This window comes from Rhopilema esculentum, chromosome 16 (assembly GCF_057945365.1).
Source record: "Rhopilema esculentum isolate cy_ngs chromosome 16, ASM5794536v1, whole genome shotgun sequence".
In the NCBI taxonomy this organism is placed as follows: domain Eukaryota; kingdom Metazoa; phylum Cnidaria; class Scyphozoa; order Rhizostomeae; family Rhizostomatidae; genus Rhopilema; species Rhopilema esculentum.
The window spans coordinates 6,783,391-6,800,096 of NC_142830.1; the positions used below are offsets into that span (position 1 = coordinate 6,783,391).

The 16,706-nt window shown below is 36.0% G+C and overlaps 3 protein-coding genes across 3 annotated transcripts in view; 1 reads left to right on the top strand and 2 right to left on the bottom strand.

The window, feature by feature from the left end:
• Nucleotides 1-4,043, bottom strand: part of LOC135681945 (unconventional myosin-X) — a 42,894-nt gene extending 38,851 nt beyond the window's left edge. The window contains exons 1-4 of the mRNA XM_089113211.1: nt 3,899-4,043; nt 1,671-1,769; nt 1,048-1,206; nt 115-302 (exon numbers count right to left, since the gene is read on the bottom strand). Of these exons, the coding sequence (XP_088969337.1) occupies nt 115-302; nt 1,048-1,206; nt 1,671-1,769; nt 3,899-3,916 (464 nt within the window). The 5' untranslated portion in view covers nt 3,917-4,043. The remainder of the gene's footprint in view (nt 1-114; nt 303-1,047; nt 1,207-1,670; nt 1,770-3,898) is intronic.
• A 2,125-nt stretch (nt 4,044-6,168) lies between these two features.
• On the top strand, nt 6,169-8,850 carry LOC135682613 (vesicular inhibitory amino acid transporter-like). Its single transcript, XM_065197576.2, has one exon. It carries the CDS (start codon nt 6,385-6,387, stop codon nt 7,993-7,995), a length of 1,611 nt encoding a protein of 536 aa, XP_065053648.1. The 5' UTR covers nt 6,169-6,384; the 3' UTR covers nt 7,996-8,850.
• Nucleotides 7,798-16,643, bottom strand: LOC135681885 (uncharacterized). The gene is made up of 2 exons (XM_065196522.2): nt 14,791-16,643; nt 7,798-13,326 (listed from the first exon to the last, which is right to left on the bottom strand). Exons 1-2 carry the CDS (start codon nt 14,867-14,869, stop codon nt 10,133-10,135), a joined length of 3,273 nt encoding a protein of 1,090 aa, XP_065052594.2. The 5' UTR covers nt 14,870-16,643; the 3' UTR covers nt 7,798-10,132.
• Between the last annotated feature and the right edge of the window lie 63 nt (nt 16,644-16,706).

A 16,706-nucleotide genomic window follows, 5' to 3' on the forward strand; every position in this document is an offset into this window, starting at 1 on the left:
ATGTATATGCAATTCAAGTTTTGAAAAAGACAAGTTTAGCGATTATAATTATGAACATAGAAGCTCATGCAAAAAATTTCCATATGAATAAAATGCTTATAGAAACAACTTTACCTGATGAGAACACACTGGTTGCCTCCTTTTCTCCACAAAGAGTAATAGGCCTCATTTGCAATTGCATAAATGTGAGGTGGTCGATCACCAAGGTAGGTATTATTGTAAGATTTCATATGAGCATAGTCATAAATGCCTGGAATGATCTTATATGGATTAACAGCCACCATGATTGAACCAATAAATGTCTAAAATAGATAATATATTGATGAAATAAAATAAAATGAATATGGAGTTTGTGGTGAGTGGGATTGCGATGAGTTCATTTTGAATTTGTATTTTATTCCAGAGTAAGAAAATTAGCTTAAAATAATAGACTGCTTAGAAAATCATAAATTCTAGGTTTACTGTTGTTCTGCTGATAGGCCCCACACATCTAATAAGTACCTCCCATGTTTTTGTAACATTGCAGAATAAATTTATTTTCTCTTATAAAGCCTATTATAATAAAAGGGGAGGCTTCATCTGAGACAACCATCATATTTGTTTATATTCTTGCTTCTAGCATTAAACTCATTCTGTTTTACAGGAAACCATCTATTAGACACAGCCTTTAGATGACAAAAGAATTAAGAAACTACAGCACTAAAATGTGGTGGAAATGATTCTTTTTAATGATTAGGCACCTATCAAATTGACATAGAAAGATAGAGTGATAAAAAGAAATAAAAGCCCCTTTTGACTAACCAGGTGCTATATTTCATCATATAATCTGATGTTATATGCTTCTAAAAAGTAATTCCTATGGCATATGGTAGAGATGGTATTTATGCAACCTTTCATAAACTTTTGGCACCAAAATAAACAAAGAAAATTTGAAGCTGGGTGCTAATCCTGAGCTTTGTTTCTTATAAAAACACAAATGTAACCAAACAAGGAATACTTTTAATTCTTATTTCATTTATTTTCAAGTAAAAGGCAATTAAAACTTACATATATTGTTTCCTTCTGGTATCTTTTGGATAAATTGTAAAGTATCGAAGCTTCATGAAGATCTCCTAGCCTAGCCATATCATCAACACCTTCAACACTTGTGCTATGCATTGCTGCAACTTGGTCTCTGCCAAGGGCTGACTTTGAAAAGCTGTATTCCTAGGGAATGAAAAGAGATCATAATATTTGCAGAAAAATGGTCTCTCAATGCAAATGCTCTGTGCTTGATTCCCCCTTAGTGGATTACTATCACAATGTATTAAATTTTTATTACATATAATATGCAATTTCAATGAAAATTAATGTTTAATGGTTTGCCAAGGATTGCTTGGTACCATGTATGGTTATACATGCATTTGTGTATAGAACAGGATGGTTATAAATGGAATAATAAGCAAAAATCAAGCACAAAGAGGAATTTCCTGGTGAAGTGAAGTTCAGGTAATTGAATCTTTGGGCAAATTTCTGAAAAAGTGCTTGCAACATTTCATTCTCCTGGTTGATTAAGAACATGAAAAAAACATGCCACAAAATATTTGGAATGGTGCACACTTTCAATGCCTTTTCTGATAATTCCCCTGACAAGTATTTGCAAAAACTATTAACAAACTAATAATTCATACCTTGCCATAATCGCTCAGAAATTTTATTTCTTTTGCCTGGATATCTTTTATTACAGCAGGGACCCAATCATCATCTCCACAAAGCCACACCCTTGTACCCTTGAAGTATAGAACAAATGCATAAAGCCAAGGTCAAATAGTGTGAAGATTTCACCAAACAAAAATGTTGAAAGATATGCATATTTTCAACAGTTTGGGGAGTAGGTGGTCAAACCTATGCAATGACAATGAAATCATTGTATAGATACAATGATAGGGTTGGCATATACATTGAGAATCTTGAATAATTTTGACTGCAAAACTTTACAAAAACAGGGTATATACAAGGTTTTTGCATTGAACTTCAAGTTGAGCCTTTATTACTGAACTTCAAGTTGAGCCTTTTGAAGTTTCCCAGTTCTTCTAAAAAAGAATTGATCAAAAGGACTTCACTAGTTTTATGAACAGCAAAATCATACTGAGCTCCACACAAGGTCAGTTCATTGTAGCATTTTTAGATAACCTATTTGAAAACACTTGTAAATAGAAAGTACAAAAGAAAGACAAGGAATCAATAAAATAACATTTTAATATTTTGGAAGCTTTTCAATACTTTTAGAGGTTTTTAAGAATTTATTATTGGAATACTTTTTTGATAAATGTCATGCTTTTTATGTAGCCATGTGGATTTTCTGTGCAACAGTGTCTTGCAACCAAAGAGCAAGAATGCAACAAAATAATCAAAGATCACACTGCTATTTGCAAACATAAACAATGCAATAGAAAACATTTTGGCCATTACGATTATGATTAATTTTCCATAAAAAGAACTCCTTCCAAAAATAATGTTGTATTTTTTGATAGAATAATATGAAAGTGCAAACTTCTGAAAAAAGTTTATCTATAACTTAAACAGACACCTTGCTTGGTAACTTAATTCACTTATAATTATCAGGCACTTTTCCATCCATGTGTATTTATATTTGGAGAAGTAACACCGTAGAACAGTGTTATAAGGCCTTTTAACATACTAACTGGGGGCATGTTACTACCCAACAACAATGATTTTTCATTGTTTTAAAAAATTGGCTATTATACTCATCTTTCTATAAACAAAGGCTTGCCCCCAAGCCAATTTACCCTTTGAAAAGTATATGCATATAAACATATATTTTGAGACATCTTTGTTGCATTAAAAAAAACTCTTCCCCATTCAAGAATTTAGATAAACAGTGATAACTGTTCCTGAATCCTTCCTTAATGCAAGGTCATCAATCTTATAGCCAAATATTTCATCTTTATGTGGAAATAACTGTGAAAATACTCAATAAAATTCTACTGAAATTCGTTCAAGTATTGATCAGACAAGCTAAATTGGAATTACTTTTGTGGTGTGACCTTATCAGAATAATTAATCTTTAGCAGATGGTGTACAAGTTAAACAAAAGGCAACATAGTTTCATATGCTATGCACATGGCTTAACGTAATGGTTGACTGTTAAGCCATTACAGCTGAAAATGACGTCCAATAAAATCTTTTAAAAGCCTCTGCCTTACCATACCTGGCAAGGAAGGAACATTAAAAATGCCTATACTTCTGCTATACAATGCCTGGTAATCCAATTCATCACTTTGAATGAAATGTAACACCGTAGAACAACATTTTAATTTGCAAATTTTGTCATTAACCTAAGTTTTTAGGAATTCTACGTTAATTTGCTAAACATAATTTTTCTGCTTTACTTGCTATTTCCTGGTGTCAAATCTGAAACTCAAGACTGATCAAAGCCCATAAAATACAAAATCGTCGCAGGGCAAGCATCTGTCTAAATGTTAATTCTAAATTTTCTTATTTTGATTCAATTCTAATTTCATTCTTATTTTGATTCAAAACTCTGTAATCGGGAGGCCAGTATGTTATCGTGACTACCTTGTGACGAAAATAATTTTTTATTTACAATAAAATGACTACCAAAGGTGAGGGAAAAGGGTGCAAAAATACATTTTAAAAACAAGCAGTTTCTATCAGACTGTTGTCCAGTACAATACAAGCATCTGTTTAGGGTTCATGAATCCCTGTGTTTGCATAATTGGCAAAAAATCAAATGAGCTTAGTTGAGACCTCGGGCCTAACATCAGCAGACTGATCAGACATGCATCAACAGCAAACAGTCCTGACAAAAAGTGTCCTCGTTGGCATGAAGAAAACAATTCATGTAAATAAACGCAAAGTTATTTGTTTTGCTCACCACATGTAGTCCTTCCATGATTTCTTTTCTCACCTAGTCATGATTTGGAAATTCCAATACAGAAGAGTTCCGCCGATTGCAACTGACGACAACATGCGGAAGGGAACAGCCCAAATAATGGCCTTATGCAAATGAGCAGCCCATTTGGCAAATCATGCATCACGTGACCATGCTCGAAATTTGAGTACATGTGTGGGTCTGTTTTTCATCGAAAATAATGCAAAAATACAACCTTAATCCTCTGAAAAAGGAACAGAACATCGTTACAGAATAGGAAAATTAGGCAGAAGGGGAATTCCTGCCTATCAGGTGACTCCGATGAAGCCCTGTATGCCGGGGAGAAATATTAGTATATTCCTTAAATTTAATTTATTTTGAAAATTTTATCTCGTGATATTGGATTCTCGTCGTCGTATTGCTTTGTTCCTGTATATCGATCAGGTGAAGCCTGAAAAACTTGCGCATGTGTTAACTTATACGAGACTTAACATGTATCTGTCGGGGAAATTTTAAAAAAGAGTGAAAGTAGACAACTTTATATGAGACGAAATGCCCCATGATAGTGAAAAAATTCAATTATGTATCATAATTCGTTTATATCTGATTAATGAATGATAATTTGTAATGGCTAAGTTCGTCTAATGAAATCGAGGTTGAAGGGACCGACAAGAGTTACCCTTGTGCCTATTTCATATTCTGTGACATCGTCCAAGGGCAAACTTTCATTGAGCAGCCAATATTTAAAAATAAAGTGATTATCTAGTTCAATCAGTCACGGTGAAGGTAAATGATGGCTAGAACGTAAAACAATGAATTTTCTAATGTCTCAAAATTGTCTTATTGTCAAAATTGTCTAAAATTGTCTCAAAAAGGACAAAAATTAATTGGATGGAAGTTGATGTTTTGTTAACATTCACTTCAAGTGCGTCTTTCTTCCTCTCACGTTGTTTTCGATCCACACCTGGATATAAATTTTCTGCCTACTTTAGGTAATTGTCCAACGTTTATATTCTGAAGAGTGTCGGACTAAAAGTGCTTCAGTATATGAGTTGCCTACAGAATTATTTATTTTTCTAAATAGTCTCTTCGTTTTCGTAATTTCATTATTTCTAAAAAAAAGCTTGATGTCTACTTTTGTCGACCATTACTGTGAAAATCACCTCATGTGTGGTTAACTTCAATGCTTTGATGACATGCATCTTTGAATTTTTGAGTTTGGAAAGAGGCAAATTTTGCCTCTATGAAATCTGAAGACTTCTGAAAGTCCGTGTTGTCCTTGTGATAAATTTTAATATAAATTTCCCTGAAAACGCTTGTTAGTTTTATATCCAAATTGAGAGAACCTTTATTTATTGTAAGAGAGATTGTAAAATAGGGAATGATTTTAAAGCTTTAATTTCAAGATTCTGATTGTAAGTAACTCCTTTTTAAAGTTTAGGTTTTTCTAATATTGTATATGTTTAAAACATTAAAGTTAATGATAACAGCACCTTTTTTGCTGAAAAGGCAACCCTGTATAAATAATTATAATTATATTATTATATTTGACCAAAAGTTAACCAAATGTCAAGCCTGAAACGCCAGAAAATCTTTGAATTGAATTGTCAGTCAGATTAAAAGGTGGGGTTTAAATTTGAAAATTTTTTGGAATCTCTATCTCGTTTTGCTTTTCAGTACTCCACCAGCAACAGCCTCATTCTCCAAGGTTACGAAACCTCTCAGTAGCTCTGGTTCAGCCACTCTCGTAGCTTTTAACGCAGCAGAGCCTAGACTTTGAAGCAGCTTATCCAGGAACGACAGAGAAGCATGAAAATTTTATACAAAAATGCCCTTTTAATTTTGAAATATGTGATAAACACTTGCCGAATAAAATGACCCTTTCGCAAGAATATTATCACCCCTGAGAAAATTAAAAATCGGCACCTTTGCTTGTTACCCTTTAAAGTTAATCTTAATCAAATGATTAATTGAAACAGTTTGCCTCTGGAAGCCCAATTTCGTTCAGGCACTCGTTCAAGAAAATACATATATTATTGATTTTTATTGAATTAGGTTCTCAAAGAACAGTAAATTTGTGGAACAAATATATATCAATAACTTTTCACTTAAACAAAGTGATGATTAAAAAAGTTATGAATGTAAATGTGTGTTTCTAATTGTGGTTTAACTCAATAAAGGTACCAAGTTACCTAATCTCGCCAAGTCATTGACTCAAAATTCCACTGACCGAAAACATAAAAAATAGAAGTTGTTTTGTCAGTCTCGTTTTGATGCTGATGCTGCGTACAAAACCAGAGCATGGACCTGTACATAAAAGAAACCTTGCTCTTCAGAGTTGGTAGACTGCTTTTTTGATGTAGTTCCTTTTTTAAAGCATTTATTTACGAAGTATCTTGGTCTGCAGCCTATCACTTTAACTTAAAAGTTGGCATCAACTTCTCAGCTAGGAAAACTTGGATGTTCTCTCAAAAACTCAGCAAAACAAAATGATGGACGCCGATGACCTAGATTTTCCTAGCGATTTTTGCTCGGATGAAAATTGTGGTACGGCTGTAGTCCAAAATACATTGCTATTTAGCGCTTCACAAGATGCAGAACCGTCTATAGTTGCAGGTGGGTTATATACATATGAGCACAACTCGGTTTATCCGAAGTTTTACGACACTGAGACGTCCGTTGAAGAACCAGAGGAGAGTGAAAAGGAAAGGACTGTGGTTCTGTCAACGACCCAACCACTTAGGCCCTTCTATAACCCAATCAACTATGGAATCCACAAGCCATGGGCAATGTCAGATAACGAGTATCTGTCAGGTGGTGGTGGTGGTGACACTGGGTATACTAGTGCTGGGAGCATTTTGAGAAAGCCAAGGCGGCCTGTTGGCAAAGTTTCAACTGTTCTAGTCGGATGGAATGTTGTAAACATGATGATGAATCTGAGTATTCTTGCAATCCCATACAGCATTGCATCAGGAGGTCTTATCTCAGTTGCACTCATACCAATTATAGCAATAATGTGTGGATACACTGGGAAATTGCTTATTGATTGCATGTATGAGCATTCTGTTCGAAGGAGAAGGTATAAAACACGGGTGCGCCTAGACTACATTGAGATTGGACAAGATTATTCAAATTCTGATACAGGAGGAAGAATCATCCACGTCTTGCAAGTTATTGACATGCTATGTGTCTGTATTTTAAACATAAATGTGCTTGGAGCTTTATGTTTTGAAATTTTCCATAGTCACTTAAGTATAGAGGTTTGTACAGCTATTGGGGTCACCATTGCTCTTCCAACATTCTTCATAAGTAGACTAGGTTTAATAGCCTGGATGCATTTAGTTGGTGTTGCATCATTGGTTATTGGGCTCATTCTTGTAGAAGGATATTGTGTGGCAAACTTTAAATATTGGAGTATCAGAGACATTCCAATCTACAATTTAGAGAAATTACCAATATCAATTGGCATTATAGTGTGCTCGTTTGGAATTCATTCTGCTTTGCCTGGAATAGAACAGCAGATGAGCAAACCGAAGCAATACCGCCCAATGCTTGCTATTACTTTTTCATCTGCAGTGGTTGCTAAGATGCTGGTTGGCTTCACAAATGCATTATTATACGGGACCAAAACAGATGAAGTCATAACTGTAGACCTTCAGTATCATTTTGGCCTAGGCATTGCCTCAGCTGTCTTTATTTTCATTTCAGTGCTTTGCCTTTTTTCGTTACCAACGTTTGTCATCATGGAGAGTATAGACAGTACCATTGCAGAGATGTTTCCTTTTTTTCAAAGGGCTGAAAATGGATACAGTATTTGGCTGTCAGTTTGTAACCGCTTCATGATAATTGCCCTATCACTGACAGTGGCTATATTGGTTCCTCATTTTGCGTTGCTGATGGCATTCATTGGCAATACAATAAACACATTGCTGTCATTAACCATACCTTGCATTTTTCATTTGAGAATGAAAAAATCTCGTTTGCGATGGTATCACCATATTTTCAATCGGCTGATCATTGGCCTTAGCATAATATCAATGCTTACCGGAGTTTTCTTTACTGGAAGAGAGCTACACAGAAGCATGACAAAACAGAAATAGACAATAGTGAAAATAAAAGAAAGTGGAGCAAGAAAAACAAAAGTGAAAATATTCCGTATCTAACATTGTGTAGAACCAATGTGTTTGCTTACAGCATACCAGCTGTGTTTTGTTAAGACCAATAAAGTAATTACAAATTTTTAGTTGAATCATTCTATATGTTCCTTAACAATTGTATACTTGCAGAAAAAGATTGTAGACTTGCAGAAATAAGGTTACTGAGAATGTTGCTTGATTATGGTAAATAATTAAACAAGATTATAGAAAACATTAAATTAAAAATAGATTTTCAGTGGTACAGTTTGTAGCACCTAATGCAAAATGCAAGTCAGGCCAAAAACATTTTTCCATTTCTTGTAACAGATAGATTAATATATTTTTAATATCTCTTCTGAGACACTTTGTTTCTAAGATCAGTATATTATAAACAGAAAGAACTGTGATGGCACCAATTTGGCCAGTTTATTACAATGTTTAGTTCATATTTAGTTGTAAAACTTATTAAACAAAATCACTCATGCTTGTAAAATTTTAGCTTTTATTAATATATTCGCCTTTTAAAGAAACCTTTAGGTAACCTTAAGCCCATTTTTATATTTTATTATAAAACATTTCTTAAGTTATTGGTTTTTATAATACCTTTTTGTCATATTTTTATTGCTTACTTGCTGTAATTATTTGTACTTCTTTAGTTAAATATAATATTGTACACTGATAGAGATTTGCAAGAGATTTGATAGAGATTAGCCTCCCTCCCTTTGATAGAGATTTGCAAGAGATCAAACATCTCTACGCTATTATGCATATAGAAACTGATATTGTTATGTACTCTTTTCAATCGTTTTGTTAAGATAATTACTCTTCCTTTTTTGCCATTTCTTCAACTCGAAGGTTTCGTTTATTACTCCTAACAATTTATAAAGATTGTGTCTGTGCGTCCCTCATTATGGACGTCCCTTAAAAGCTCTGTTTTTAATGGGCAGCCCCCTGGGGAGGGTCTAGAAAGGTTGAGAAAAGTAGGGGGTCTAAAAAAGCCCCCAGCCCTTTCTTCGCGCTGTCTTAAAAAGCTAGTTTTCTTCAAGCCCATCACGAGATGATCAACAGGAACCATATACCTTTTAGTGGACAATGCATTTTGCTGAATTTCTAAAAAGCACATTTTGCTCTTAGGCAACGTTTTGACGAACCCTATCATTAATAACTGTTCAATAAACAGTTCTAATTCATGTTTACAATGAAAAGAGTACAGATCTCATGATGTGCCTAAAAATTTTGTTCGTGGAATTTTTAGGTGGGAATTGAACGCGATAATTTGGTGCTAAACATACTAACATATACTACGATTTAATTTGTTGGTATGCCCCCCCTCCCCCCTGTGTATTCGAGAACTTTATTGCCAAGGTTAGTTTTCGAAATATTCAACTGAAGCCCCTGTACAATGCTGTTTCCAAATAAACAATTCATTGTCAAACAATTTGGCTACGGGCATATCATCTAAATTTGAGGGTGTAGAAGGGGGAATACTGCTAGTCAGGTGATAAAGGTTAGTCACTAGTCAGGATTTTTGGCCCCAGTTAGTCAAAATCTCTTTTTAGTAAAAAACTGTTGGTTTTAACATTGTTTCATAGTTTCATATTAAAAAAGCAAAATTCTTATGAGTTTTTAAGCAAATTGCGACAAAATACAGCCTGACACAGGACGTTTAGCAATGATTTCAACATCTAGATCCGTCGCAGATCAGTCATGTGACTATTTTTGCATCCAAAGCGCTTGCGCAACACAAAATCTGACCGATCCGCGGATCATTTTCTGGAGTGTGTTTTCGGCTTTACACATAATTAGTCATTAGTCGGTTGGTAAAACAGTCTGTTGGTCACTTAGTCAAAACCCCTTCTACACCCTCAAATTGGCTTACGTCATTTATCAATCAACTATGGACAAATGCCTCCGGAGTGTTATTATATTTGCCTGAGCCACGTAAGTATTTTCGATTGTCTTTCAGATGGAACTAAATGGTTTACTCAAAAATTGACTATCTAAGAAAGCAAAATCCCAAGAATAACTACCTTGCGACTGTCAATAGAAGTCTTTTAAGGTCAATGTCTTGACAAAATAACCATGTTTCGACGAAGTGTTGTTAATCATGCATAACCTGAGCTTGTTCGGCTTGATTACATCCTTCATTCGCTCTTTCTCCTTCGTTTATCTGCTCGTAGCCTCCTTCTCTCTGGCCTAATCTTTTCAAAAAACACATAATGAGAACAAAGGAAAAAATGGCGTTGATGATAATCACGCTCCAGAGCAAGTTTTGGTCTTCACTGTTTGTTTGTATCGATGTCTGCGCGGCTATAAACGAAAAAAGCAACACAGACAACATTGTTATCTCGATGATATTTTCCATCCCAAAACCCCAGCAGCCATCGTTACCGTCAGCTGTACGAAACGGCTTTGCATGTGTCTCCAGTATCAAAGATATAAAAAATACCGCAGATACCAATGTTGTTTTGACTGTGACGTTTTCATCAATGAACGTTATGAGAAAAGCAAGAAACGTTCTTCGCAGCATCAAGAAAAACTCCATGAGCACACGATAGTTAGGTTTATATGGAATATACAGTGAGCCTAGCCATTTCGATGTAGTCAGGTGCCCTTCAACTATGTGCTCTCTCTGCCATCGAAGCAAGGAAAGGAACAGTACAGGAACTCCTATCACATACAAGACAATACAAAACAGCGCTACGAAGTATAGCAGTTTGTATTCACTGCTGTTGCAGTCGATCCAAACGTAGTTTGGCATGTACGAAATACCTTCAACTTGTTTGCAAGGAACCAAAACTGAAAAGGTGGCTTTTACTAAAGGAAAGTAGGATAAGTTCAAGAAAAGAATCGACAAATGGGCGCACTTGTATTTGAACTTTTCGTACGTATCAGGCAACTTATGTCGAGCCGTCATGCGAAAAAGAAAAGATGCTGTTGCTAGAACCATGCATAAACAGAGTGGCAGCAACATTAGAAGAAAAAGTTTGCCTTGAGGTGTAAATATTTTGGGAAGTCGACAGCCTAGCACAGAGAATCGTAGGTTTACAAGACTGCTTATGAGGTCTGAAAAGAAATAAACAGCTGTTGGCCAAATATGAGTCGAAGCCACAAGAGCATCAATAATTTGCACGTAAAAGACTGCAGTTTTCAACAAACCTTTGCCAAATTTACCAAAGCCACCAATGGCTAGTAAAAAAATGAGTATATTGATATCTGCTAGCCAACTTGGTATTATTCCCATAATTGCTAGAATCAACACGGCAACAGCTTCAAATATTGCAAGCAGGGCAGCAAATATGCGCCGGTTACGGACGTGCAGCAACATACTTAGGCCTAGCAGAGTGATCATAACAGCAGCCAGTACAATTGTTATAATGCTTTCCTTATCCTTACTATCAAGGCATTTATGACAATGCTGTCCAGTGCTGTAATAGCCCTGCTTACAACGGCTGCACAAACGTCCATAAGAGCCTTCAGCACATACATGCTCATCAGACCCACAAACCGTTATCACCTGTCCAGATACTTTTTTGGCGTAACAACGAACCAGTCCGGAGGGGTTACAGACTTCCTTTCCAGGCAGTGTCCAACGGCACTTAACCAGCTTGGTCACGTTCTTCATTGTCGGAAATGGCCAATAGCCTCTTGCCGGTTTCATAGAAGTGACAGTTAAGTTTTTGCTATATTTGCCTCTAGAGTCATTTCTGACTATACTCATCCTATTTACGAGGCCATCACAAACGCCACCAGTCATGCAAGACCGGCAAGTGCCGCCGTGACCGTAAAAACCAGGATTACACTGGCAATATCTCCTTTCATAGTAAGCAGAATCCATCCCGACTAAACAATTGTTATGCTTCAGTCGTATCACAGGGCATTTGAAATTATCTTCGACATTTTCTGCGATCATTTCTGTATCATCAACCAACATGTATTTTTCTTCAATCTCGCCTTTCATCAGTGGGTTCTTCCGGATGTCTATTTCTTGCAATAATTTCAATTTGATTAAATATGACACAGGTAATGCATCCGACATATTTGTGCACGATGCGTTGAAAAAAACGATTAGGCCAAGACTACTGATTGGGTCTGGAATGCTTCCGCTGAGATGCTTGTTGCCACCCAAATTCAAAAAAACCAACTTTGAGAACCTGAATATACCACTCTTAAGGTTAGAATCGTCATTTACTTTGTCGAATCTGCCATAAATGTCACAATCTTGTACATCCAACTGATTCAAGGACATGCCACTTTTTCCAAGAGCACCAACAAGACTGTAAATAGACTCTGAAAATTTGTTGTTCCGTTTTGCAACAAATGAACTCAATTTTTTACTTCCAAGAACAAGGCCTTTCTCAAAGCCTTCAATTTGCGTATTCGATATGTCGAATATTTCTAAACTTTTTAGATTTGAAAAAGAAAGTGGGATTCGTCCAGTAAGTCGCTTGTTTTCAGATAATTGAAGCAGAGACAACCCGCTAAAATTACCCAGAGACGAAGGCAGATCTCCACTTAAATCATTGCCTTGAAGGAGAAGCTCAAAGAGGTCTGGAAACCAGTTTCCAAAGTCTTTAGGGAACTCACCTTCTAGTTGATTCAACATCAAATGTATGAATCGTAGTTTCGAAAGCCCTTTTAAACATCCAAGATCTCCTTTTAACGACAAAGCCTCCAGGTCAAGAAAGTACAAATTTGAAAGATTGGCTATTCTTTTTGGAACCCACCCAGAAATGCCAGTTTCCCCTAAGCTAAGAGCCTGTAAGTCTTTCAACAAATAAATGTTTTCTGGTATTGTTCCATATATTGCTTTATTTCCTGAGATCTGAATCTTGCCAAGATGTGGCCAAGCTGTAGCTATGTTTTGTGGGAACTCACCATGTATATCGTTATTTGCAAAATCAAATCTGATAAAGAAGCTCTTCAGTGTCCCAAGCAAGTCGCTTACGTCACCTTGTAGTCTGCTTCCACCCATGTCTACACCAAGGAGGTAGGGAAGGCGTCCTAGAGTAGTTCCGACAAAGCCCTGCATTCCATTGTTGCCTTGGAGATCGATGGCTATGATGTGAAATGTCCTGTTGTAACATAAAATACCCTCCCAGTCGCAATAGAAAACATCCGTATTCCAGTTCCTCCGTTTAACCCATTTAGGACCGCAAGTGCTTTCGTAAAAGCTAACAAGGCTGGACCTCTGCAAAGCACTACAGCTTTGGTTGCAAATAGGCATTTGCTTCAACAATGACTGTGGAATGCGCAAGCCATAGAGTGTAGGCACACCACGATCAAATGTTTCTCCTAAAAAAGACGAAACAAGTAAAAAAGATGGATAAATTATGTCTCTAATGTTTTAATGGAGGTTTTTAACCAAGTAGACACAGAAACATCTTTTCGAGCGCTTGCAGCAAAAACGTGATTTGTTCTGGTTTACTTGCACAGCTTTTAGGTAATGCGACAAGACAACATTTCAGGGCCATTTTTCACAGACTACGAAGGGGAGTGGTAATGACCCCTCCAACCCAAGGATTTTTATTGTTTTAAACAATAGGCTATTGTCCTTCTCTTTATATAAACAAAGGCTTGTCCCCAGCTAACTTGATTTCGAAAGGCTACGCAACACTGTTGTTTTGCAAGCACACAGTAAAATGCTTCGTGTCCCCGGAACTTCATGAAAAAATTCGCTTAAAATATCAAATATTTAATTTACCTGATACATTTTATCTTCTATGTACTCTTTTTCACCAAACCAGTTACTTTTTATATGTCTTAGCTTAGCTTACACTTTTCACCTCGTTTAAGCATCCAACAAATTCATTTATTTTATGCGGATATCGGTACGAAGTAAAGAAAAGCAAAAACATTTTATCCGCAATTTACATACTTTTAACACTACTTTGGCAAATAGATGATTTTTTAAAGCAAATACTTCCATTCAACGCACTCTCCTTTGCCTAAAATGCTTTTTGGAAAACCCTACTTCACGTGCAAAATATCTCATAAAATATGAGCACTCTCCTTTTTTGGAACTCCGTGGGGTGCGATTTGTTTCAGGCCAAATTTATGAAGTATTTTGTTGGGGCTGCACCACGTGGTCCCTGCAACTCTCGCATGCAATTCTTGTAGAGCGATTTTGGCTAAATGGTGATCACTCTCCACATCAGAGGAGGACAACAAGGAAATAATTTGCAATAAATATGCAATACTAATGATTTAACATCAAAAATAGATATATAATAAATATTAATAAACATCAAAAGATTTTAACCCTTTGCACGTACGTCGAGAGGAGGATTCGTGTCGTTAACTCTATTAATGCCGTTCTTGGGCTTTGTTTGAGTTTGAGCTTTGTGAAGAACTAGTGTAACTTAAATAAGACGGGGCCCGGGCCTTTACACTCATAAACATACCTGGCCATTTCGAAGGCCAAACACAACTATAAATGCCTCTGCTACTTTCATTACGAACAAAGATAGTTTCATTTTCTAGGCTAGTCTACGGTTCGCCCTTCAATGCATCGACCTAAATGCATTGAACAACCAACAGCTGTTACAAGCAATAAAACTAGCTACATGAACCTCTCAGGCAGCGATTCTATTAACATTGCCACCCAACAGATCTGCCTGATACGAGCAGTTTATCAACTCATCCCTTTATGGAAATTTTGCAGTGACAATCTACTAACAATCGTTATTGATCATGATTATTTGTAATGGTTACAAATTGAATATGACCATACATAGGCAGAGACTAAGTTTTACCAACCTGTTTCGGTCCAGTTCCAATACAGGGAATGTGCTCCAAAAAGAAAATTGAACAAGATCAAGACTTTAAAAATCGCCATCAGTCTTTTCACGCGCGGAGTTGAAAGTTAACTAGTAGGATGAACAAGGCCCATGGAAAACGTGGCTGTGTAAACAGAGATAATGCTTTCAATTTCGTTACTGAGTTCCTGGAAGGATGTTTCCTAAAGGATGACGCAATACCCTCATTGTGTTTGCAAGAAAATAAGCATACGGATGTTGGTTAAATGGATTACTAAAGGCCTAAGGTTCACTCTGAATATTTCGCATTGATATTGCAATCAAATACACGAAAAGGAAAGTGAATAAAAATACTGATATCATGCGGGGAAGAACTGAGATTCTTTGCTTTCCGAGGTTCCTTATCAGTATCAGAAAAGTGTTACTTATAGACCATTAAATTTTTTCGAGACGACATTCGAGAAAACGGTTACGCCAAAATAGTACTGCACAGCGGCATACGCAGCGAATTAGAACGTGGCATGTCAGCAATAGAATTTGAGATTGGAACACGCGTTTATGAAAAAAGGGAATTCGTTTTGGATAAAAATTAAAGTTTTGTTGATATAATACAGTATTTTATCTTTCCAAATCCTGCATAGCCCGGTCCACGGAAGAAAGTTTATAATAAAATTGTTTCCTACCTGCAGGAGCAAATAAAAAACAGAAACAAGTCCCTAGGAATCGACAAAGCTTTCTAAAACAATATTTTGGTTATTCATTGTCATTTTTTAGAAATACTAAAAAAAATTTAGGAATGCGCAGTACAGAGGCATTATTACCGAAAAATTCTTAGTTTGATAACCCTCAAATTATGAAACGTAAGAATCATGGCAAAGTTTCAAATATGTATGCTGAGACCAAGGTGTAGCTGAAAAATACAACAAAAATACAACTGAGTATTGTTTGAGACAGCCATTTATTGCAAACAATGTAAGTGACTGAAATGCACCGCTGGTTATATGAGTAACCGCAAAGGAGACCTTCATCTGTGTCACTGGTTTTTTGGCTTTTATAAAAAGAGATTCTAAAATGTCCATGAATGCTTGGAGGCTTTATCGTATGCACTGTCTAACTATTGATCGGGAACGGAGAGTCAGACGCGGCGCCTTGAGATTCAAAGCAGGGAGGCCATAGGGCAGAAAAATTGGGTTATCAACTATTTACAGAATATTGTACTGAAAAATAAAAGATCCATGACCCCTTGCCCCCTCCCTACCTTGGGACAGCTTCTGGGGGCAGAGAATTGAGTCAAAAAATGATGACGTCATAAAATTGTGCTTTTTGTTTCCTTCGAAATTGGAACATACTGTGTACTAAAACAACACTACAGAAGGCAACATATGCAAAATCGGTTAAATCTGTTCCAAATTGGCTGAGATATAGCTTAAAGACATTGAAAGACCTTATCTTTTAAAGGATTACGCAAATAGCACTATTGAGATTCAAATCAATACCAATTTACTCAGAGAAAGTGAAAGAGTTCTTAGGGCAATATCTCAGCGAATTTTGGTAGGATAAGACTGTTTTCATGGTATGTCGAAAATATCAAAAATATCAAAAATTGAACTATTTCATGATATTCTTTGAGATTAAATGATCAAAATCGAAAAATTCTAACAATATACGTTTATGACGTCATCACATCGTAACTCGGTAGTCAGTTGTTCTTTTATCCACACCAAGGAAGAAAATTTGGTATTTCGCTCTCGACTTTACTCTTAAGTTACAAACTGAAATATTTAAGACGAAAAAAGACTTAGAAATAGCATCAACATTAAGTTCCATTCTGAAATTTTATATTAAAGAGACAGATGAAGAAATTATATCTACGTCCTTTGTTTAGCGGTGAACACAATTTAGGCCATAATGGTTCAC